At 50.3% G+C, this 22,661-nt stretch overlaps 3 protein-coding genes across 4 annotated transcripts in view; 2 read left to right on the forward strand and 1 right to left on the reverse strand.

The window, feature by feature from the left end:
* The window catches only part of ZSWIM5 (zinc finger SWIM-type containing 5), a 136,594-nt gene extending 128,629 nt beyond the window's left edge, over positions 1 to 7,965 (forward strand). Inside the window, exons 12-14 of the mRNA XM_006200408.3 lie at positions 3,634 to 3,797; positions 4,297 to 4,378; positions 5,107 to 7,965. Of these exons, the coding sequence (XP_006200470.3) occupies positions 3,634 to 3,797; positions 4,297 to 4,378; positions 5,107 to 5,969 (1,109 nt within the window). The 3' untranslated portion in view covers positions 5,970 to 7,965. The remainder of the gene's footprint in view (positions 1 to 3,633; positions 3,798 to 4,296; positions 4,379 to 5,106) is intronic.
* Positions 7,966 to 8,749: 784 nt separating this feature from the next.
* On the reverse strand, positions 8,750 to 12,298 carry UROD (uroporphyrinogen decarboxylase). The gene is made up of 10 exons (XM_006200407.3): positions 12,134 to 12,298; positions 11,403 to 11,515; positions 11,204 to 11,283; positions 11,065 to 11,127; positions 10,645 to 10,842; positions 10,357 to 10,518; positions 9,871 to 10,008; positions 9,616 to 9,716; positions 9,468 to 9,534; positions 8,750 to 8,991 (listed from the first exon to the last, which is right to left on the reverse strand). Exons 1-10 carry the CDS (start codon positions 12,151 to 12,153, stop codon positions 8,830 to 8,832), a joined length of 1,104 nt encoding a protein of 367 aa, XP_006200469.1. The 5' UTR covers positions 12,154 to 12,298; the 3' UTR covers positions 8,750 to 8,829.
* Positions 12,299 to 14,422: 2,124 nt separating this feature from the next.
* On the forward strand, positions 14,423 to 22,583 carry HECTD3 (HECT domain E3 ubiquitin protein ligase 3). Of its 2 annotated transcripts, XM_031684187.2 has the most exons (21): positions 14,423 to 14,919; positions 15,082 to 15,242; positions 15,476 to 15,568; positions 15,648 to 15,783; positions 16,055 to 16,170; positions 16,253 to 16,366; positions 16,502 to 16,584; positions 17,032 to 17,197; positions 17,419 to 17,500; positions 18,137 to 18,319; positions 18,472 to 18,524; positions 18,706 to 18,770; positions 18,916 to 19,019; positions 19,278 to 19,397; positions 19,508 to 19,597; positions 20,574 to 20,780; positions 21,058 to 21,187; positions 21,270 to 21,344; positions 21,470 to 21,551; positions 21,688 to 21,759; positions 21,930 to 22,583. In XM_031684187.2, exons 1-21 carry the CDS (start codon positions 14,551 to 14,553, stop codon positions 22,012 to 22,014), a joined length of 2,586 nt encoding a protein of 861 aa, XP_031540047.1. In that variant the 5' UTR covers positions 14,423 to 14,550; the 3' UTR covers positions 22,015 to 22,583. The 2 variants fall into 2 exon arrangements, with proteins under 2 accessions (XP_031540047.1, XP_072830654.1); XM_072974553.1 differs by lacking the exon at positions 21,270 to 21,344 and having other exon boundaries at positions 14,427 to 14,919; positions 21,930 to 22,184.
* Positions 22,584 to 22,661: the final 78 nt, after the last annotated feature.

Below are 22,661 nucleotides of genomic sequence, written 5' to 3' on the forward strand. Positions count from 1 at the left end.
CTTTTTAAAATACAACACCAAAATCACAATCCATGAAAGAAAAATTGATAAGTAGGACTTGGCTAAATTTTAAAACTTATGTGAAAAGCACTGTTAAGAAATTGAAGACAAGCCATAGACTGGGAGAAAATATTTGCAAAACACATCTAATAAAGGACTTGTATCCCAAGTATACAAATAACTCTTAAAACTCAGCAATAAGGAAACAAACAACTGGAATTTAAAATGCACTAAAGACCTGAACTTATCCCTCACCAAAGAAGATATATGGATAGCAAACAAGCATATAAAAAGACACTTAGCATGATATGTCATTAGGGAAATGCAAATTAAAACAAAAGCTAGATACCACTACGTATCTATTGGAATGGCTAAAATCCAAAACACTGACAACACCAAACATTGGTGAGGGTGTGGAGCAACAGGGACTCTCATTCATTCCTGATGAGACTGCAAAAGGTCTAGCCACTTTGGAAGACAGTTTGGCAGTTTTTTTGCAAAGCCAAACATAGTGTAACCATATGATCCAGCAATCATGTTCCTAGGTATTTCCGCCAATGAGTTGGAAACTCATGTCCACACAATAACCAGCACACAAATGTTTATAGCAGCTTTATTTGTAATTGCCAAAAACTGGAAGCAACCAAGATGCCCTGCAGTAGGTAAATGGATAAAAAAAATACAAAGGTAGTCGATACAGTGGAATATTATTTACCAGTCAAAAATGAGCTACCCTTCAATAATTGGTTCTAGGAAAACTGAGCAACTCATACAAAGGAGTGAAATTAGAACATTCTCTAACACTATATACAAAAATAAACTCAAAATGGATTAAAGACCTAAATGTAAAACCAGAAACCATAAAACTCCTTGAAGAAAATGTAGGCAGAACATTCTTTGACATAACTTGTAACAGTATTTTTTTGGATCTGTCTCCTAAAGTAAAGGAAATAAAAGTACAAATAAGCAAATGGGACCTAATTAAACTTAAAATTTTTGCACAGCACAGGAATCTATCAACAAAACAAAAAGACAGCGTGCTGAATGGGAGAAAATATTTGCAAATAATATGACCCGTAGGGGTTAAATCCAAAGTATATGAACAGCTCTTACAACGTAACATCAAAAAAAAACTTAAAAATGGATAGAAGACCTGAATAGACATTTTTCCAAAAAAGAAATACAGGTGGTCAACAGGCACATGAAAAGATACACATCATCATTAATCATCAGAGAAATGCAAATTAAAACCACAGTGAGATATCACCTCACACCTGTCAGAATAACTATCATGAAAAAGAATACAACTAATAAATGTTGATAAGGATTTGGAGAAAAGGGAACCCTCATTCCCTGTTGGTGAGAACACAAATGAAAGTGGTGCAGCCACTGGAAAACAGTATAGAGGTATCTCAAAGAACTATAGATAGAATTCCACTCCTAGATATATATCCAAAAAATACTAAAACACTAATTCAAAAAGATACATGCACCCCGATGTCCATAGCAGCACTGTTCATAATGAAGATATGGAATCAACTTAAGTGTCCATCAACAAATGACTGGATAAAGAAGATATGCTGTATACACACAATGGAATAGTTCTCAGCCATAAAAAATGAAATTTTGCCATTTGCAACAACATGGATGGATATGGAGGATCTTAGTTATGCTAAGTAAATTAAGTCAGACAGAGGAAAACAAATACTGTATGATACCTCTTACATGTGGAATCTAAGAAATATAACTAATGAATATAACAAAAAAGAAACAGATATAGAGAACAAACTTGCATTTACCAGAGGGGAGCAGGGAGCGGCACGATAAAGGGAGGGGATTAAGAGGTACAAACTACCGTGTATAAAGTAAATAAGCTACAAGGATGTATTGTAGGAATATAGCCAATATTTTATAACAACTATAAATGGACTATAACCTTTAAAAATTGTGAATCACTGTGTTGTACACCTGAAACTTATGTAATATTGTACATGAACTATACCTCAATAAGAAAAAAAAAAGAAATGAGCTACCAAGCCTCAGAAAGATATGAAGGAACCTTAAATGTATTTTGTTCAGTGAAGGAAGCCATTCTGTAAAGGTTGCATACTGTGATTCCAAATCTGTGACATTGTGCAAAAGGCTAAACTATAGACAGTAAAAGGATCAGCAGTCTTGGGAGGAATGAGGAGAGGGATGAAAACGTGGAGCACAGGAAGTTTATAGAGCAATGAATCTATTTTGTATGATACAGTAATAGTGAATCCATGATACTATGCATTTGTCAAAACCCCTAGAAGAGGGCGGAGGCCCCATTCCTGGGAATCCCCGCCCCTTCCCCAAAGTAGTTGGAATTATCCTCCCACTTGTCAGCATATGAAAACTAGCAGCACCGCACCTCACAGTCGCTCTCTCTCACCTTCTGAGATGGCCTGCACTCTGTCTATGGAGTGTACACCTCTCTGAATAAATCTCCTTTTACTTAACTAAAAAAGAAAAAAAAACCCATAGAGTGAACTATGGACTTTAGTTAGTAATAATTATCAGCATTAGTTCATCATATGGACCACACCAGTGTAAGACGTTAATAGTAGAGGAAACCGGAAGAGGAGACAGTGAGTATATGAGAACTCTCTGTACTACCTGCGCAATCTTCTGTAAACCTAAAACCACTTTAAGAACAAAGTCTATTAATTTTTTTAGTTGTTTTTAAAGATGACAGAGGTAATCTTTCTCATAATCCTGATACTCAAAGATTACTACTGCTAAGACAGTGTTACAAATATTCCTGGATATTTTCCGTTCATAGATGTGCGCACACATATGCTGTACACACACTGCTACTTATCTTTTTATATATAAAAGTAGAATCATAGAATATTGACTGTACACAAATTGTTTATAATTCTCACAACCACCTTAGAAGGTTATTGTTTCCATTTTATAGCCTAAGTAACTGATCTGGCAGCTGGCTGAACTGGGTCAGTTCCCGATGTATTTTACTCCAGAGCCTGTGTGCTCTTACCACTGCATCTCTTTGTAAAACATAAGAGCTATTCTTTGTTCTATCTCTATTTCACATTTTACTCCTTCATAAGATACACCAGTCTCTCACATACTCTTCTGCCTTCATGCAGTGACCTTCACTTCATATGGTATATGTGGCATTCCTGCAGTGTATTCCTTAACTCTGTGCACTCATACTTGCCTACTGAATAGGAAGTGGGGGCCAACTCCTTTTGCTCCAGGGAGCTGTGCTGAGAGGCAAACTATGGGACTGGCATCCTTTTTTTGGCAATAATATGGCTTCCTTCTCCTCTATAAGTAGCTCTCAAAACCCAGGTGTTCAAGGAGATTATTTCTGGGACCTAAAGATCCTGAGGGAAAAGAGGGTGAAGGGTGGAGGAAAATGAAAAGGTGGAAAGAAGTGAATTCACGTGGGTGCCTGGGAAAGGAAGGAGCCTTCAGCAGGTTCAGTGGAGACAGCTTGACCACCCCAAAGGGATGGTAGCATTCAGAAGCATTCATTGCACTGATAGCAGCCAGTTCAACCAGTACCTGTTGTGATCAGCTGACTGTTCAGGGAAATTTTAAAGAAGACCTTGCTCCTGCCCCTTGTCTTGGCACCTGTAGGGGACACTCTGAGGCTCCGAACAATCCTGGAAGCAATACAGAAGCACATCCATTCTTCCTCCCTCATCTTCAAACTGGCCCAAGATGCATTCAAGATTGCTACTCCCACAGACAGTAGTACAGACAGCACCCTGCTCAATGTGGCCCTGGAGCTGGGGTTACAGGTATGAAAGAGGAGTGGGCCATCCCCACTTTAGTCTTCTGGGCAGTAACAATTGGTAGAAGATAAGATCCCAGGGAACTGGACTGGGCAGGGTCAGGTCTGGTTCCTTCTGTGTCCCCAGAACACAACTTCTAGGCTAGACAGAAGGTAAGGACTCAATTTGGGACTCTGTTTTGAAGTTAAGGCCAGTTAAGTTAAGCAGTGTAGCTTTAGGCTCCACAGGGTCCCCGTCTTCTCCCTACCACACCCCCATTCCTCCAAGTCAAGCAGTGTATGGTAATAAGGGCTTTAGTCATTACAGGTCATCAGAGAAATCTTCTATCTGGTGGGAGGGGTAGTGCAGAAATTAAACAAACTTGTCTCTGTATTTATCAGAGGAGAGATAGCTGTTTAAAGCACCAATAAATACTTGTTGCATAAATGAATGGCAAAGGGAAGTGGGGAGGGGGAAGTTATAGCAGTTACGCTTAGCCCACTGGGAATGTCTCTTTTTCGCCCAGGTGATGAGGATGACCTTATCAACCCTTAATTGGAGGCGCCGGGAGATGGTGCGGTGGTTGGTGACATGTGCTACAGAAGTGGGTGAGTCTCCCACCTCCCTCTACCCCCAGGGGAAAGGATTCCTAGGCCCTACCCTTGGGACAGGACAATGAATCCTTAGAGCTCTCATATTCCTATTACTGATGGCCTAGGAAAGGATGAGGCTGCTGATAGAAGATGCTCTGTTCATCCTGACCAAGCTCTGCCCTCACTGCTTGGACCATACCCTGATGTCAGCAGCACCTTGACCCTCTGATCAGAGACATTCTGAGAATGAATTCCGCCACCAATTCTCAAGTGCACCCTTGGGAGGTAGTTGGCCCAGTGGTTGGTCCCAGTCCCTGTCCATGCTTCTGAGAAACCCCCAACAATTTGGAAGCTCAGGACCCCATCTAGAGCCCAAAGCCCCAGCACAAGACTCTACCCTGAGAGGCCCCTCCTCAGCTAGAACCCCCAGGCAGATTTGCGACTTCTGCCTTGGGGCAGGCAAACCACAGAGGCTCTGTTGCTCCATCCTTGTGAGGGGCTAAGAGCACCTGCAGAGACCTTCAACCTCTGACCTGGGAAAGGAAGGGATGGGAACAGACCCCAAAAGTGGTCTGGCCATCTGGGATGCTCCCCTTGCCCTGGTTGCCTCAAATCATCTCAAGGCTGCTGAGGAGGAGGGAGAACTCATCTCTGCAGGCCAAGTTCTAACCCCAAATGGTAATCTGGGCAGACCTGGATCAGGACCCGGATGGCCACGGCTGAGCTCAGGCTCTCCCTGACAGGTGTGCGGGCCCTGGTGAGCATCTTGCAGAGCTGGTACACACTCTTCACCCCAACCGAGGCTACCAGCATTGTGGCTGCCACAGCTGTATCCCACACCACTATTCTGCGCCTCAGTCTTGACTACCCACAGCGGGAGGAGCTGGCTAGCTGTGCCCGTACACTAGCCCTGCAGTGTGCTATGAAGGATCCACAGAGCTGTGCCCTGTCGGCCCTTACACTCTGTGAGAAGGACCACATCGCCTTTGAAGCAGCCTACCAGATCGCCATCGATGCTGCTGCGGGTGGCATGACTCATTCACAGCTGTTCACCATCGCCCGCTACATGGAGCTCCGTGGCTACCCGCTACGTGCCTTCAAGCTGGCCTCACTGGCCATGAGCCATCTCAACCTGGCCTACAACCAGGACACCCACCCAGCCATCAACGATGTGCTGTGGGCGTGTGCCCTCAGCCACTCCTTGGGCAAGAATGAGCTGGCAGCCCTGATACCCCTTGTGGTGAAGAGTGTGCACTGCGCCACGGTGCTTTCAGACATCCTGCGGCGCTGCACGGTGACTGCACCTGGCCTGGCTGGCATCCCAGGCCGCCGCAGCTCAGGGAAGCTCATGTCCACTGACAAAGCTCCCCTGCGCCAGCTGCTGGATGCCACCATCAATGCCTATATCAACACCACACACTCGCGCCTGACACACATCAGCCCTCGCCACTATGGAGAGTTCATTGAGTTTCTTAGCAAGGCCCGGGAGACCTTCCTGCTGCCCCAGGATGGCCACCTGCAGTTTGCCCAGTTCATCGACAACCTCAAACAAATCTACAAAGGCAAGAAGAAGCTGATGCTGCTGGTGCGAGAGCGCTTTGGCTGAGAAAGCAGACAGCTCAGTACTGGGGCAGCCTGGGCTCCGAGGTACCATCAGGTCAGGCCACGGACACAAACATCTGTCTACCCTGAGAGGACTCTGAGCACCTGTGGCTGAAGCCAAAGGACCACAGGGCAAAGCGTGGGGAGAGTCCAACTCTAGCCAGTAGCCTGCCTTGGCAAGGTTCTCACAACAGCCCACTATTCCTGAAGGATCTGGGCCCTGCAGACCGATCAGAAACCCACAACATGCCACCTCACGCCCCTGTATCCTGCGTGTCCTGGGCATTGGCCCTCTCTCCCTTGGCAAACACAGAACACTGTTCCGTCTCAGGGATTGCTTAACCAGAGAAACAGAAGCATTTATGGTACTGTAAATACTATAGTATATGTGTTGCCAATTACATTGTAAAGTTGTAACTATTTATAATTCTGGTTCTAATTTGATGGGTACTTGAAGTAGCTGTGGGTGAGAAGATAGGCTTGTTTTCTGAGGAGACTCACAACCATTTCTCAGGTTTCCCTTGCAGAGTATATGCTATTGGCAGTGGAAGAGCAGGGGTGGCAAGGAGAAAAATAGCCATTAGAGTAAATCCCGAGTCTAGTCTATGCAGAAACCCGGGCCTGCAGGTGGGCATCTATAGCCCAGTGGCGGGCGAGGGGCAGAGCCTGGTTTGGACTTAGACTTTCACCTCACGAAGCCACGAGGACGCCGAAGCTCTTCTCCGGCCTCACACAGGCTCTCTAAGAGCCTGCTGAGCTTCTGAGAAACAAGAGCAGGGAGAAAGTGAAGGTCTGGGAGGCCACTGAGCTCATAATGTTCATCTGTTCTGGTCACTTTTGTGTTAGTGTCTGGTTTCCTCTCCCATTCTGTATGTGTGTGTGTAGATCTGTATGGCGAAGTCCGTATGTCTGTGTGCATAGATATATCTGTGCATGCCTGTATGTGCACATATATGTGTATCTTTGTCAGGCCTGTGTGCGAATATATCTGCTGGATGGTGGGTTTGTGTGTGAGGCTGTGCACGTTTGTGAACACATAATACACTCCTGTGTGTGTATTGACGTTTGTCAATGCATATTTAGTGTGTGTGTATCTGGGCACATATGAGTGTATATAAACATGGTTGTGTGTATTTGTCTTTATATGTATAACTGGGTATATTTCAACGTGTTAGTGAATTCATGTTTGACGGTCTACGTGCATGTGCCCCTTTTCTTTATGCTGGATCTCTCGTCCCTGTTCCTTTCTTTCTCACCAGCTAAGCACGTTCTCCATCTCTGTGCCTCCTTTATTCACCGTTGTCTCACCACACAAGCTTCTAAGCACTAGTCTCCGTCTACCCCGAGCGGCTCCTTCAACGCCACATTTCTCCTCTCACCCTGTACTTGCTTTCCTCCCCTGCCTTTCTACCTCAAGCTTTCTCTGCCTGCTTCTGTCATAGCCCCATTGGTCGTTGACTTGGAGGCTGGGGCTGGAATGCATTTGGCCTTCTCCCTTCTGACTAGTTTCTAGCCCTAATGGGCAACCACTGTCTTAGCCCTGGCTGACCTCCACAGTGTGTCATGTTCCTGCTACCTTCCTGACCCCTCTGCTCAGCCTGGAATTGTTATAGGAGGTAGCAAGGGCATTCAGAAGAGTCATTTAGATGCCAGTGTCTTGGGGTTTACTGTTTCATGTTTTAGTTCCCAAGTAGGGGGTGGGGTATGATAGGGAAAGAGTGGTATAGCTAGAGTGTGAACTAAGGACCTCTCTGTCTGCTTTATTTCCTTTCTTTGACAAACTGTGTCACTTTTTTTTCCCCTCCACACTAACCAGTTAAGTTGTGTTTGCTGTTTGTGGCTACTGAAGTGTTACTGTCCAGCCATGGGCCCTACAACTTCTCAGCCCAATAGGCTGGTTTGAAAAAAAAAATGCCACTCCCATTTCTGTATCACAGTTGCTGTTTTTTAGCAAGTGTGTGAGCTCACAGTGCTTTTCTATGAATAAATCATGGATCACAGAAAAGATCTTTTTTCTAAAATCAGAAATTGTGTTTTCAATAAATGGGGCCCTTCTCTCTCTCCTGCATCACCCTGGCTGGGACAGCGAGCTGGGTGGGCCTATAGCACAGTGGGTTCCTAATAGTTTAAGATGTGGAATGACAAATGAAGGATTTCCTGCCACACCAGACCCCTTTCCAGAGCTCAAAGACATGTCAGAGCCTGGTCCCAAGAAGTACGTACCACCATGATGGGCAGAAACACCAAGATACTGAAAAAACTAGAGGGTGTGCTCAGAAAAGGATGCAGAACCCTGAGGGCCATGGGGCCTATTGGCTTCAGAAGCCCTCTTGCCTCAGTGATGCAAGTCTAAGGCTCTAATCCTAAGCAACTTGGCTCTGAGTTTTTATGTCCTCCCATCTTTTAGTGTCAAAGCTGAAGGCCTCTCAGCTTCTCCCTGCTCACCTAGACTCCATCTTCCTCAACAGGCCTTTCCAAAGTACTCTAGCCCTCTCTGATCTAAACCTCCCTCCCCAGACACAAAGCCCTGTCAGTTTGGCCTCATATGCTGTAGGGACCCCATTTCTCTGCAAATGTTACAGCTCTAATCAACCCCATGTAGCTCTGGGGCTTGGAGAGCTGAGAGCAAGATAGTGGTAAGGGCTCTGACATTAAGTCCAACAGATATTCACTGACATCATCTCCCATGATTTGTGGGAGAGGGTGCAGAGAGAGGCCCAGGGAAGGAACAGAGGCTAAGAAGGAACTGAGGCCGAGGGCACAGACCTTTCACAAAACCACATGTGAGACTCCAACTCTGGAACTTTTTATTCTCCTGGAAACAATCATTTTTGTTAGCGGTACTTCAAGGAAAAGGTGTATGCTCAATTCTGTCGAAGCAGACGTGAGTGTTTGTGCACGGCATCCACGAAGGCCCCCACATGTTCTGGGTCCATGTCAGGGTAAAGTCCATGGCCCAGGTTGGCAATGTAGTGCTGTGGCCCAAAGTCATTCAGCATCTGCTCCACCATCTGCCCAATCTCCTCCTGGGGGGACCAACAGGGCACTGGCTACAGGGGGGACCAGCAAGCGTCTGCCCTCCCTATACATAATAGTGATGCACATACATGTAGGCATTCTTCTACTCAGTGTTACTCATTCAGTCAGGCAAAAAAACTATCAGATGCCTATTATGGGCCAGACACTAAGAAAACACAAGTGAACAAAATCAATAAAAAGAAAATCCAATTAGGGAAGGTATAGCTCAGTGGTAGAACAAGGTCCTGGGTTCAATCCCCAGTACTTCCGTTAAAATAAATAAGTAAATAAATAAACCTAATTACCTTACCCCCTGCCAAAGAAGAAATTCCTGCCTTCCAAGAGCTCAAAAGGTACGAACAGAGGAGAGGAGAGGGATAAACAGATAATAAAAACACACATAGTAATAAACACAACCATATCCACAATCATGGGAGTGTACAGAGACAAACTCACAAACACACATAGGGACCCTGGTTGTTACCTTAGATGCATACAGGGCACAGGGGTCCAGGTTGCCCTGCAGGGTCACCGTCTTCCCCACACGCTCCCTAGAAGCAGAGTCAGTGCCATGTTCTGCCAGCTGCACATATGGCAGCTACACCCCCTCCACTTCACCTTCCCTTACTCACCGTGCTTTCTCTGGGGCCACTGTCCAGTCAAGCCCAACCACCTCATAGCCAGCCTGGGCCAGCTCCTCCAGGGCAAAATGTCCATCCTTAGCAAAGATGATCTAGGGGAAAGGGCAAATTTCTAACACTGCAAAGGGCCTTGCTATGCCTGCTAATGTATCTCAGTTGCACTTCTGCTGCCCTCCAGTGGTCACATAGGTCCATGACCCTGAAAGCGCCATAGGCCCACCTTCACTCCCCCATCCCCATCCTTACCATGGGCACTGGTGCCAGGCCTGCCTCCTGCAGCCCAACCTTCACTCGCTTGGCCACATCACGGATGTAAGGCAATGCAAACTTACTGAAGAGCTGTGGGCCAAGATGCCCTGCATGGGACTCAAAGAGCTGCAATGCCTACAGTTAGACAGTGGTGAAGAGAAATGCATAACACACAAAGAGGAAGTATCTCTGGCCCCACACATAGAATGTGCCCCAATTTTCCCCCAAGTGACTTCAACCCCTGACACTGCCTAAGCTTGTAAACCCAGATCCAGTCCAAAAGTTTTGCCTTCTCCAGATCCCAGTGCTAGCTTTGGTCTTTTAACACACAGAACATTAAGCCCCCCTGCCAGTGTCTGGGCTTAACTTCAGCCAAGCTTCTTTCAGTGCCTAGCATTAAGACACCTACCCTCTCGGGTGTAAGGAACTGTATTGCTTCCGGTCCTTAAACCCCAACCTATTTGTCTCTCATTCAGGACTTACTTGGGCACCAGCAGACACTTGTCCCACCAGATACGGGACGAGAGCATCAGTGAGGATGTGAAGCAGCCGGTGACTGGCTTGTGGTCTCTGGTAAAGCCAGCGCTTGGCCTGAGCCATGGTGCTTGAGCCGCCACCCTCAACCATGTATGTCATCAGAGTCCACTGCAAAAGGATACAGAGAGAATGTCACAGGTGTAGAAGCCAGACTGACACCTCCTTCCCTTATCTACACCCAGACCTGCCAGAGTTAATTCTCCAAGCCCAAGTCCCTGCTCTGTTCCATATTACCGGGGCACCAGCAAAGCCGATCAACGGCACACGCCCAGCCAGCCGTTGTCGAGTGAGGGTGATGGCCTGGAACACATAGCCCAGCTCAGAGGCCACTGTTGCTGGATCCCGGAGACGCTCTAAGTCCCGCTCTTCTCTTAACGGCTCTGGGAAACTGGGCCCTTTGCCAGGCACCATGGTCACGTCCATGCCCAGTGCCTGGAGGGGGAGAAAACATCTGGGTCTCCAACCTGTAACTCCAGGAGGAAGAGCTCTGTTCAATCCATGCCAGAAAAGAGGAAAAGGAGAATAAAAGTCAGCCAAACTCCATCTCTTCCAGCCTAAGTTTTTCACTCTGTCCAGTGAGGTTAAGTGCTTATCTTGAGCCTTGACTGTCTTTTCCCTTTTTCACCCATTCGAGAATCATGTATGAGCAGGTACCTGGGGTACAACAAGGATGTCGGAGAAGATGATAGCAGCATCCAGAGGGAAGCGACGCAGTGGCTGTAGGGAACAGAAGACAAGTTGCTAGGTGGCAAGCTGAGGGCATACAATCCTCCCTCTTTTGTGGACGCCTTACCTGTAGAGTCAGTTCACAGCAAGCCTCCGGGGAGCGACAAGTGCTGAAAAAGTCCTGGGCAGCCCGAGTCTCCCTAAACTCTGCAGACAGAAAAAGGAAGGCAGGGCTCAGCTTTGAGGAACCTCTAGGGCCCTCCTTTGACCCTCAAAAACTTTTCGCTCTCCAGAGTTTTACCCAGTCTCAGAGGCCCTGACCTGACCTGGTAAGTAGCGGCCTGCCTGCCGCATGCACCAAACGGGAGTGTAGTCTGTTTCTTCTCCCCAAGCTGCTCGCAGGAAGGTGTCATTCTTCAGCTCCGGAAAACCCTGGGGTCTGGAGATCAGGAAGGGTTGGGGTAGGTGTCAATAAACTAGGTTGAGGGTTGGGCAAGGCTTGGGTTCTTAAAGCAGATTCAGTTCGGCACCGCTATCTGCCCTCTCCAGGCCAGTTACCAAGCTGTGGCTCCCTGCTGATTCTGCCTCTTCTCTATCAGGTGGTGCACAGGACTAGAGGGGCCAGTGCTGGGGCCTCTACCCTACACATAGTCACAGCTTCCCCAAGCTCAAAGCCACTGGAGGAACTGGGAGAGTCGGGGTGAGGGGACCAAAGCCCAGTGAACCAGGGTACCAATGGGCTGGTTCCGAGGCTGGAAGATCCCCAGGCTAAGGTATAGCCATGCAGGTATCAGAGATGATGGTCTGAAATAGGGATGCTAGTCAAGGTCTAGAAAGTTCAGGGGGCATCTCCTAAACGAAAGTCTGGGGTACGCAGTCCAGATAAGTAGTCCCTGGGATGAACGTCTCAGGAATCCATGGCTGAAGAATTCGGGATTCCAGCGACTTGGGTTCAGGTTGAGAGGTCTCCAGGGTTGGGGAAGAGGGGTATAGGGACAGAGTCCTGAGTGGAAAGACTCAGGTCAGAAGCCCCGCTGCACGGTAATAGGGAACTCACCCAAACTCGTTCGCCTCCATGATAAGCTGTCAGTAAACGCAAGCACCCTCCCCAGTATAGCCTGAATCTGAGCCGGCCCCTTGCCCAGGCTCCTCCCCTTCCTGGGATGAGCCAAAGCCGTAGCCATGTTGAAAGTCACATGATCGGACTCCGGCAACGGCTCCCGGGCTGTCCCGACTGCTGCCGGTAGGACCTCTTATTTCTCTTCACCGTAAAGTTTGCTGTAGCGACGCAACAACAAACGCCCCCAGAAAAGGACTTCGCTGTAACTACACTTTATGTGGCACAAGGGATTTGCTCTCCTTCCATGGCCTGGGAATCCCGAAGACTCGGCCCACATCTCACTTTCACTCCCACTCTCCATGATTCTCCGTTTACTGTATGTCCAACCAGGCATACAGTAAAGTATGTAACCAAATTGTACAGGGAACCGAAATAAATATTTACATTATCTAGTAAGAGGCGGGCAGAGATTATTGTAGTAAACAAGACAGCTCCTTCCTTTAAGGAGCTACAGATTGATGCCGAAACTGAGAAATCAGCAATCACAATAGTAAATGTGTTAATGGGAAAAAGCTAGAAGCAACTAGCAAGGGCTCCATTTAATAGGGGAGAGAGATGGGGGTGTTCCAAACATGTGCAAAGACAAGACGCAAAAAAGCAAATAAATGGCTTTATGGGAACCAGATCAAGCTGGTGGAATTAAAGAGGCTAGAGATGTCTACAGAGTCCAGATCATGCTGGCCCTTGTTAGATGTACTTGTTCACTTTATCCTGTAGTAGTGTGATAGCATACGAATAGCTTGGAGAGAAGGGAAGAGAGCCACTGTGTTCCAAGCTTCCTATAGAGAATAAAAAGAAAAACTGTCAAAATTACATGGGCTCATTTATTAATTCTTTCTTTCAATTATTTGAAAACTATATCAAAACAAAGTTTCCACCCGTGTCCATCAACGAATGAATGGATAAACAAAATGTAGTATATATATCAGTGGAATATTATTCGGACATAAAAATAAAGTTCTGATATATGCTACAACATTGTTGTAACATGCTGAGTCAAGTAGGACAGGCAACAAAAGAACAAATACTGTATGGTTCCACTTGTATGAAATATCTAGAAAAGGCAAATTCATAGAGGCAGAAAGTAGATTAGAATTTACCAGGGGCAGAGGAGTGGGGGCAATGAGGAGTTATTGCTTAAAGGGTACAAAGTTTCTATTTGGGGTAATGAAAGAGTTTTGGAAATAGATAATTGTACACTTTAAAAATGGTTAAGATGGAAATTTTTGTTATATATTTTTACCAGTTTTTTAAATTAATGTAACATATCAAAACTATTGAATTGTACACTTTAAATGGCTGAATTATATAGTATGAGTTATAATTATATGGTATGAGCTGGGGAGGTATATAGCTCAGAGTTAGAGTGCGGTGCTTAACATGCACAGCATGCACAAGGTCCTGGGTTCAATCCCCAGTACCTCTACCAAAAAAAAAAAAAAAAAGAAGAAGAAGAAGAAAGAAATATAACCAAACGCAGTGTGTGGTTCTTCAGTCCCCAGAACCTGTCGTAAATAAATAAATAAACCTAACTACCTCCTCCCCCTACCAAAATAACTAAAATATATACATATATGGTATGAGTTATATCTCAGTAAACTTTTAAAAAACAGGGCGGGGTGGGGTGGGGCAAAAGGACAGTTTCCTCTTCCTCCATGGTTGTACTTCACCAACAGCTCCTGTCCATGTTTTGTTTTTTTGTTTGTTGGGGGGGGGGGGTTGCGTCCCCTTTTCCCACCTCGGCTTTTCCTCTAATCTGGCTCAAAATTCCTGGGAGAAACTGGAGAATGATCACCAGTGTCCTTGAACCACCAGGGTCAAGCCTGAATGATTCAAGACTCCCTTCAGCAGCAGGGCTGGAGAGGAGACTGTTTCCCCATTTCAGTCACACTGCCCCTAGGCTGGGGAGCCTGAGAGGATGTCTAACAGATTTTTAAAGATTCTTCTGGTTGTAGTGTGACTCACTGGAGACGGGGAGGCAAAACAAGAGGCTGGGGGATCTGAGAAATGGCTGTTTACAATGATCCAGGCTAGGTAGGATGGTGGTTTGAACAAAGATAGTAGCAGTGGGGCTAAAATGGTAGCAGCAATGAAGATGGTAAGGGAGAGATTGATCACGTAGAAACTACGGAACTTGGATCTGGTTGGCTGAGTGGGAGGCACAGCAGTAGATAACACTATGGAGTATCCGAGTACACGGGGCAATACGGCGGGAACGTGAGGTGCGCTTAGTCCAGAACATACGGCGACGGCTGGCCGAAGGCGGGGCTGAGCGTGGTGGGAAGCTCGGTCAGGCTTCCCGGCCGCTGTGCCTGGGGTCGAATCGCCCCTGGGCTTCCCTGGACTACTTCGCCATGGCGGGTCCCAGTCCCGGCGCGGCGCTGGAGTCCCCGCGGCAGCTGCTGGGCCGCGTGCGATTCCTGGCAGAGGCCGCGAAGAGCCTCCGTGCCGGGCGGCCGCTGCCGGCGGCGCTGGCTTTCGTGCCCCGCGAGGTGCTCTACAAGCTTTACAAGGACCCGGCGGGACCCTCGCGCGTGCTGTTGCCAGTGTGGGAGGCCGAGGGCCTGGGGCTGCGTGTGGGAGCCGCGGGCCCGGCCCCCGGTACCGGCTCCGGGCCCCTCCGCGCTGCCCGCGATAGCATTGAGCTCCGGCGGGGCGCCTGCGTGCGCACCACAGGCGAGGAGCTGTGCAACGGCCACGGGCTCTGGGTGAAGCTGACCAAGGTGCAAATGACCCCAGGGCCAGGGAAGCCCCTGGCTGTTCCCCTTCCCTTTCCCTCCCCCATACCGAGCCGACTGGCTTTACGTTCGGTGCCCTTTGCCCTGGGCTGGGCGGGCCTCTGGGCAGCTCCCTGACGGCTGTCCCCATCTGGTACGTCCCGGCAGGAGCAGCTGGCAGAACACCTGGGTGACTGCGGACTGGACGAAGGCTGGCTGTTGGTGTGCCGTCCAGCGGAGGGCGGGGCCCGCCTCGTACCCATCGACACTCCAGACCACCTCCAGCGGCAGCAGCAGCTCTTCGGAGTGGACTACCGCCCAGTGCTCAGGTCCTGCACTGGGAGGGGCGGGGCTTGCTGTCTGATGGCCCGGCGGGATCTGGCACTGCTCGGGTGGTGGGTTCTGGAGCGAAGGCCGGATTTAGAACAGGAAGGGGCAAGACCTGAAGGGAGCTAGGCTTCTGGAGGCGTAGTTTAGAGGAGCTAGAGCTCTGGAGAAGGCTCCAGGGTCGCCTGCTGCTCGCTGATGTGTCCCTGTACTGTCCCCCATTCTGTGTGCACAGATGGGAGCAGGTGGTGGACCTCACATACTCACATCGCCTGGGATCTAGGCCTCAGCCGGCCGAGGCATACACAGAAGCTGTACAAAGGCTACTGTGAGTGACCTGGGATGGGATGGGGAGGAAGGAGCACCAGGTCTGGGCTGGACCTAATTAGGGACTTGGGGTTGCTTAGCTATGTGCCCCCGACGTGGACCTACGAGTGCGACGAGGACCTGATCCACTTCTTGTACGACCACCTGGGCAAGGAGGATGAGAACTTGGGTAGCGTGAAGCAGTATGTGGAGAGCATAGACGTTTCCTCCTACACGGTGGGTGCTGGGACTCCTCCCACCCCAAGCAAGATAGATCCAGAATCCTCACCTCTAGGCCAGGGCCAAACCTGAATCCCTGCAGAGCAGACTTGGCCCAAGCCCCCCACCTGAGAAATCCTATATGAACTCCTAGACGCCTCCACCCGTACCAGATGTGCTTTTAACCCAGCTCCACTGGGCTTTCTCTCCTGTGTTCCCTGGCCCAAAGCACACCCCCAGTGTAGGGATTGGGGGGAAATGCTGATTCCACCTCTCTACCCCTCCCTAGGAGGAGTTCAATGTGTCCTGCCTGACAGACAGCAATGCAGACACCTACTGGGAGAGCGATGGGTCCCAGTGCCAGCACTGGGTACGGCTTACCATGAAAAAGGGCACCATTGTCAAGTGAGTGGGCTCTGAGTAGGACAGGGTGGGTGAGCCACGTACCAGTCAGTGTACAACACCCACGTACAAACTCAACCCTCAGGAAGCTGCTACTCACAGTGGATACCACAGATGACAACTTTATGCCCAAGCGTGTGGTGGTCTATGGGGGCGAAGGGGACAACCTGAAGAAACTGAGTGACGTGAGCATTGACGAGTGAGCAAGCTGGCCTGGGGTGGGAGGTGGGAAGTGATCCTAGCAGGACCTGGCCTGGCTTGGAAGCATAAAGTGAGACCACAGCAATCCCTGAAGGCAAGGAGTCTCCAAAGTGCCTCGTGTTAATGCCCTCAGGACGCTGATTGGAGACGTCTGTGTCCTGGAGGACATGACTGTCCACCTCCCAATCATCGAGATCCGCATCGTGGAGTGTCGAGGTGGGCTTAAGGATGTAGGGAGGGAAAGGGGCCCCCAGTGTGTAGATAGGAGCCAGCTGGCAGTGAGTATGGAGAGAAGGAGATGGGCTTGGAGTTGGGATAAATGTTATAGGTGAATTAAGTCTAGGATCTGAAGCTATGGGGCCCAAGCCAGGTGGAAGGTGCCAGGTATAGGCCTGCCTTAAAGCCACAGAGGTAGTTGGGCTCACCTGGAAGAGGGACTGAGTTGGGGCCACCCTCAGGCATCCCAAAATTACAGTGCTGGATGGAGGAGCCAGCAAAGAATATACTAATCAGAATCAGGTGAATAGAAGGGGAATCCAAAGGTCCCAAGTTTCTGGGGCCTAAGAGTGACAAAAGGCTGTGCATGAAGGAACCATTCTTAGTTCTGAAGGCCAAGGAGGCAGCAGGCACAGTAAGTGATCTCACTCTGACGCCTTCCCCCAGATGATGGGATTGATGTGCGTCTTCGAGGGGTCAAGATCAAGTCATCTAGACAGCGGGAGCTAGGGTTGAATGCAGACCTGTTCCAGCCCACCAGCCTGGTGCGATACCCACGCCTGGAAGGCACTGACCCAGAAGTACTGTACCGCAGAGCTGTTCTGCTGCAGAGGTGGCTGTGGTCCTGGGTCTGTCAGGCCCTTTCTTCCCTGACCCCCTTCCCGAACCTTGTATGTCTGTGTGGAAAAGGTCTCCAAGGTCTTTTACTATAACCTGTTCCACTTCAAGCATCAGAGCAGCCCCTGGGCCCTGCCTTCTCCTGTCCCTGTGTGTTGGGGGGTCTTGCATCCACACCAAACTCTTCAGCTGCAGTTATCTTTCCACCCACCCCAGATTCATAAAGATCCTAGACAGCGTCCTACACCACCTGGTACCTGCCTGGGACCACACGCTGGGCACCTTCAGCGAGATTAAGGTGAGCCTAGTGCTGCTCTTGGCAGTGGGCACCCCCTTTCTGCTCATGCAATCATTCACTCTTCATCAGAGAGTTCTTAAACTACACTAGGCCTGGCCCTTTGCTGGGCTCTGGGAACACAGAAAGAAAGCCAGACACAAATAGTCAAAATTTAGTGTTTGGGGTGCTGTTACCCCAGAGAGTGTGTGACATACACAAGAGCTGGAGGGGGTGAGGTGACAGCATGGACAGGGCAGGTGGCATAAAAGGTGCATACTGGGAGTTACCAGCAGCTCAAGATGACTTGAGAGAAGCCTGCCAGTAGACGTGAGTGTGCTGTGAAGATGAGGCTGGGAGGGGGTGGGCAGGAAGCAGACCCTGGTAGCAGAGGGCTCTGGGGCCAGGCTATGAAGCAGGGACTTGGTCCCTGGTCCGTGGAGCCATTGAAAAGTTTTTATGTAAGGTAATGACAAGGTTGGATTTTTTGTTTTAGAAAGCTCACCCTGGTGGCTGGACTGGGGATTGGAAGCAAGGACCAGGGGTGGACTAGGCTTGAACTGGAACCATAAGATTGGATCCAGGAATAGAGAAGGGTTCCAGGGCCTGGACAGTGGCTGACAGCCTGCCGGTCCTGCTCTGGCCACCTCTCCTCACCAGCAAGTAAAGCAGTTTCTGCTGCTATCACGTCAGCGGCCAGGCCTGGTGGCCCAGTGCCTGCGTGACTCAGAGAGCAGCAAGCCCAGCTTCATGCCGCGCCTGTACATCAACCGGCGCCTCGCCATGGAGCACCGCGCTTGCCCCTCCAAGGACCCAGCCTGCAAGAACGCAGTCTTCACCCAGGTCTGGATCACCGGGGATCGGAGCAAGGGAGGGGCGGTAAGGGGCCGAGGGGACTGGGCCAAGAGGGACCTGAGCAAGGTCTTAGGGCAAGAGTGGGGCCAGGTCTTGACACAGACTTTCCCACAACTCCCTCCTCTTTCCCCTGCCCCCAGGTTTACGAAGGCCTCAAGCCCTCTGACAAGTATGAAAAGCCCCTGGACTACAGGTACGGCATGGGGATGAGGGACTTGTTCAGGGCACATGAGTACATATGTGCACCCACACACTCCCTCTGGCACCCCTCACCATTATCCCTCTGTAGCCCCTACTCCTGGCTGGTCTCTGGGCTGGTGGATCATCCTGAGCCCTGGCCAAGCTTGATGACAGAGACCCACCCCTATTTACAGGTGGCCCATGCGCTATGACCAGTGGTGGGAGTGTAAATTCATTGCAGAAGGCATCATTGACCAAGGTGAGGCCCTGAGGGAAGTCAATGGGGTCCTGCCTTATTTAGAGTGGCAGACGCTTCTGGGATCACCAACTAACCAGAGAGAGGACCTGTGTATTACCCCATTATGGGTAATGCCCCAGCTGAGGGCATCTATCTGTCATTTCAGGGGGTGGTTTCCGGGACAGCCTGGCAGACATGTCAGAAGAACTGTGCCCTAGCTCGGCAGACACCCCTGTGCCCCTGCCCTTCTTTGTACGCACGGCCAACCAGGTAATCTCCCACTCCTACCTCCCAAGTTGTTTCTGCTGTTCTGTCTCTACAAACCTCCCAGGTACCAGGCTAAGAGGCAGAGGCAAGATTGAGTGGCTCAGGGTAGCCTCTGGGTAGACAGGGAAGGAGGAACTGTTGTACATTCAGAGGGGTGATTCAGGGCCCCCAGTGAAAGGTGTTCGGGGAAGTCTTTGGGCGTCTGGGGCAACTAGGTGGGGGCCACCCCATGCCATGCTGACAGCTCTGTCTCGGGGGCAGGGCAATGGCACAGGTGAGGCCCGGGATATGTATGTGCCCAACCCCTCCTGCCGAGACTTTGCCAAGTACGAATGGATCGGACAGCTGATGGGGGCTGCCCTTCGGGGTAAGGAGTTCCTGGTGAGTAGTCTAATCTGCACCCCACCAGGTTGGTTCTGGTTCTTGGAAGGAAGAAGAGCCGACCCAACCTGGGCAGCTCAGGGTGAGAAGACAATATATTTGTCCTATAGGTCCTAGCTCTGCCTGGCTTTGTGTGGAAGCAGCTCTCTGGTGAGGAGGTGAGCTGGAGCAAGGACTTCCCAGCTGTGGACTCCGTGCTGGTGAGTTAGGGCCTGGAGCCAGTGTTTCCTCTGCTCCACCCCCAAGGTTGCTGCTCCCTGAAGCTGTCCTGAACCTTTTCTTACATACTTTTTCCCTCTCCAATCCCACCTAATCCCAGGGCTTCAACTCTTATCACTATCCTGGTGACCCCTACTTCCTCACCTCCAGCGCCAGCCTCTCTCCTGAGCCTGGGTTCCTGTATGCATCTGCCTGCTGGACCTCCGTCCCAAGACCAGCTCAGCCCACTCTTCATCCTCTCTGCAGCCTACCACCCCCTAGAGCCCTCTGTCTCAGAGTGGCACCCACCCCCACCCCTTGCCAAGCCCCTCATGGTCATTCACTCCTCCTTCTCCCTCACCTCACACATTCTGTCACATCTTCCTCTGGAATCTGTCCACTTCAGTCATCTCATTACTATCTCTCTGGTTCAGGCCACCTTCCTTTCTGACTCAACTACTGACTGCAAAAGCTGATGTCCTTGTCTCTGTTCTTACCCATCAAATCTCCAGCAGCCAGAGTAATTAATTTCACTCTTGTTGTTTAAACACTTCAATGGCTCCATGCTGGCTGTAGCATAAAATGTAAAATCTGACAAGGCCTTATATGACCCCTGTATCTCTGGGCAGTAGGTTCATGATCAGGCTCCCGCCAGACAAATTCCTCAGGCTTTTTGCTCTTTCTACCTTTTTCCAAGCTGTTCTCTCTCCTGACTTCCTGGTGGTCCAGCCAATTCCCAGCTATCATTGGGTCTCAGTTTATATTTCACTTCTCCAGGCTGATTCTCCTGGACTCCAGGCCTGGTTGGGCACCATTCTGATGCTCTCACAGCCCTTGTACTAACCCACTGTCCTCATTCCCTGCGTGAGGACTGCCTTGCCTGGCTGCCTCTCCAGCTCGCTGGTGAGCTTCTTGAGTTAAAACAAGGACTGTTTGCACAATAAAAAGCTGCCCTTCCTGCTTCTTTTCAACCCCCAGGTGAAGCTCCTGGAAGTGATGGAAGGAATGGACAAGGAGACATTTGAGTTCAAATTTGGGAAGGAGCTAACATTCACCACTGTGCTGAGTGACCAGCAGATGGTGGAGCTGATCCCCGGGGGTGCCAGCATCGTGGTGGGATATGAGGACCGTTCCCGTTTCATTCAGCTGGTGCAGAAGGCACGGCTAGAGGAGAGCAAGGAGCAGGTACTACCCCAAAGCCAGCAGAACAGAGGGCTTTGTGCCATTCCTTGTAGCCAGGGCCCAGCCTGACAGGCCACCAGTACCCAATGCCAAGAACTCTGGCCCCCATCATCCCTCTGCCCCACATCCTTGCTGATCAGTGAGGTACAGAGATACCCCCAGCGCTGAGCAACGATCATTTCCCCCATTATCTCTGTGAGTGGAAGCCAAGTGTCCCCACCACACACTGAGCTGGGAGTTGTGCCCTCTTCTCCAGACAGGCCTTTTCCCTCCTCCCCAGGTGGCAGCCATGCAGGCAGGTCTTCTGAAGGTGGTCCCACAGGCCGTGCTAGACTTGTTGACCTGGCAAGAGTTGGAGAAGAAGGTGTGCGGGGATCCAGAGGTCACTGTGGATGCTCTGCGCAAGCTCAGTGAGTGTGGGGTGGGGCAGCACAGTCTGGGGGTGGGCTTAAGGACCTAAGAATGAATTCTGTCTGGTTTTGGCCCCACCAGCCCGATTTGAGGACTTTGAGCCATCTGACACACGGGTGCAGTATTTCTGGGAGGCGCTGAACAACTTCACCAATGGTCAGTGGAAAGGACAGAGTAATGCCTGGGTTCGGACAACCCCTGGGATATAGAGACAGGGTGGAAGCTGTAGAACCTCCTCCACCATCAGCACATGGGCACTGATTTCATTCTCCTCCATCCAGAGGACCGGAGCCGCTTCCTGCGCTTTGTCACGGGGCGCAGCCGCCTGCCGGCGCGAATCTACATCTACCCGGACAAGCTGGGGTGAGTGCAGAGGAGGGCGGCAGGTCCAAAGAGGCTGTAGCTGGCCTCTGCCCTCCCCACAACACACATAGTCACGTCAGCCCCTCACCCTGTGCCCCTGTGATTCTTCCTGATCTGTGTCCCTCTGTGTCCCCAGCTACGAGACCACAGATGCGCTGCCTGAGTCTTCTACCTGCTCCAGCACCCTATTCCTACCACACTATGCCAGGTGGGTTTCCTTGGCTCCAGCTTGGGGCGTGGGGAGTAGGGGTACAGGTGGCATCCTAGGATGGAAGAGGGCTTCAGGTACTGCAGTGCACCAGTTGGACCCCCAAAGCCCCTTGTCGTGATGGAGGGGCCTCTATACCTGGCAGTGGCCAACTCCATGCCCTCCCGCAGTGCCAAGGTGTGTGAGGAGAAGCTCCGTTATGCAGCATACAACTGTGTGGCCATCGACACCGACATGAGCCCTTGGGAGGAGTGAGTTGGCGCCAGGGGGCAGCCGCAGGCCGCCAGGACTGGGTCTGCGTGGGTCCCCCTGGGCCTCGCCCAGGGCGAAGACACTTTCGCCGGACCAGCTGGGGTCTGGGCAGGAAAAGCCAGCGCACTCCGGCCCTGTGTGCGGTTGGAGTGGGAGCAGCAGTTGACACGGGTGGCCCAGCCCCGCAGCCCCTCAAGCCCTACGCGTGCTTGGGTTTGCTCCCAGAGTTACGTTGCCTCTGTGAGAGGGATCTTCCCCAAGCCCAGCACAAGCTGCCAGGCCTGAGCTACTTGAAGGGGGCCTTCTAGCTCCCCACCCTATGGACTTTGCTTCAGTTTTCCACTCTTTTTTCTTTTTCTCTTTGTTTTCCTCTGGCTTCAGCCTGGGCTCAAAACCAAAAACTGTGGGGGTGGGGGCTTCTCCCCAAATAAGGCTCCAGGGATGACTAGGGAGTGATGGCCTTCCTCCTTGGTCTCCTGAACCAGGAATGAAGCAACAGCTGAACATCTCTCCCTCACATACTGGTCTTTTCCTCCCCTTCCTCCATACCCAAGGTGTGAACTCTGATTTTCTTTCTCCAACTCAGTCTCAACCAACAAAGTACCACCACATTCCCTGGCTCAGAACCTACATCTACTCAACATTAAACC

This window comes from Vicugna pacos, chromosome 13 (genome assembly GCF_048564905.1).
Source record: "Vicugna pacos chromosome 13, VicPac4, whole genome shotgun sequence".
In the NCBI taxonomy this organism is placed as follows: domain Eukaryota; kingdom Metazoa; phylum Chordata; class Mammalia; order Artiodactyla; family Camelidae; genus Vicugna; species Vicugna pacos.

Bases quoted from the DNA above. Each gene is read 5' to 3' on its own strand.
- UROD (XM_006200407.3), bottom strand. From the start codon at position 12,153: ATGGAGGCGAACGAGTTTGG. The intron at 10,009-10,356 runs GTAAGTCCTGAA...GTCTAACTGTAG, and splicing joins AAGTGTCTGCTGGTGCCCAA to GCATTGCAGCTCTTTGAGTC. The intron at 8,992-9,467 runs GTAACAACCAGG...TGGTCCCCCCAG, and splicing joins GTGCCCTGTATGCATCTAAG to GAGGAGATTGGGCAGATGGT.
- HECTD3 (XM_031684187.2), top strand. From the start codon at position 14,551: ATGGCGGGTCCCAGTCCCGGCGCGGCGCTGGAGTCCCCGCGGCAGCTG. The intron at 19,020-19,277 runs GTAATCTCCCAC...TCTCGGGGGCAG, and splicing joins TTGTACGCACGGCCAACCAG to GGCAATGGCACAGGTGAGGC. The intron at 21,345-21,469 runs GTCAGTGGAAAG...TCCTCCATCCAG, and splicing joins GCTGAACAACTTCACCAATG to AGGACCGGAGCCGCTTCCTG.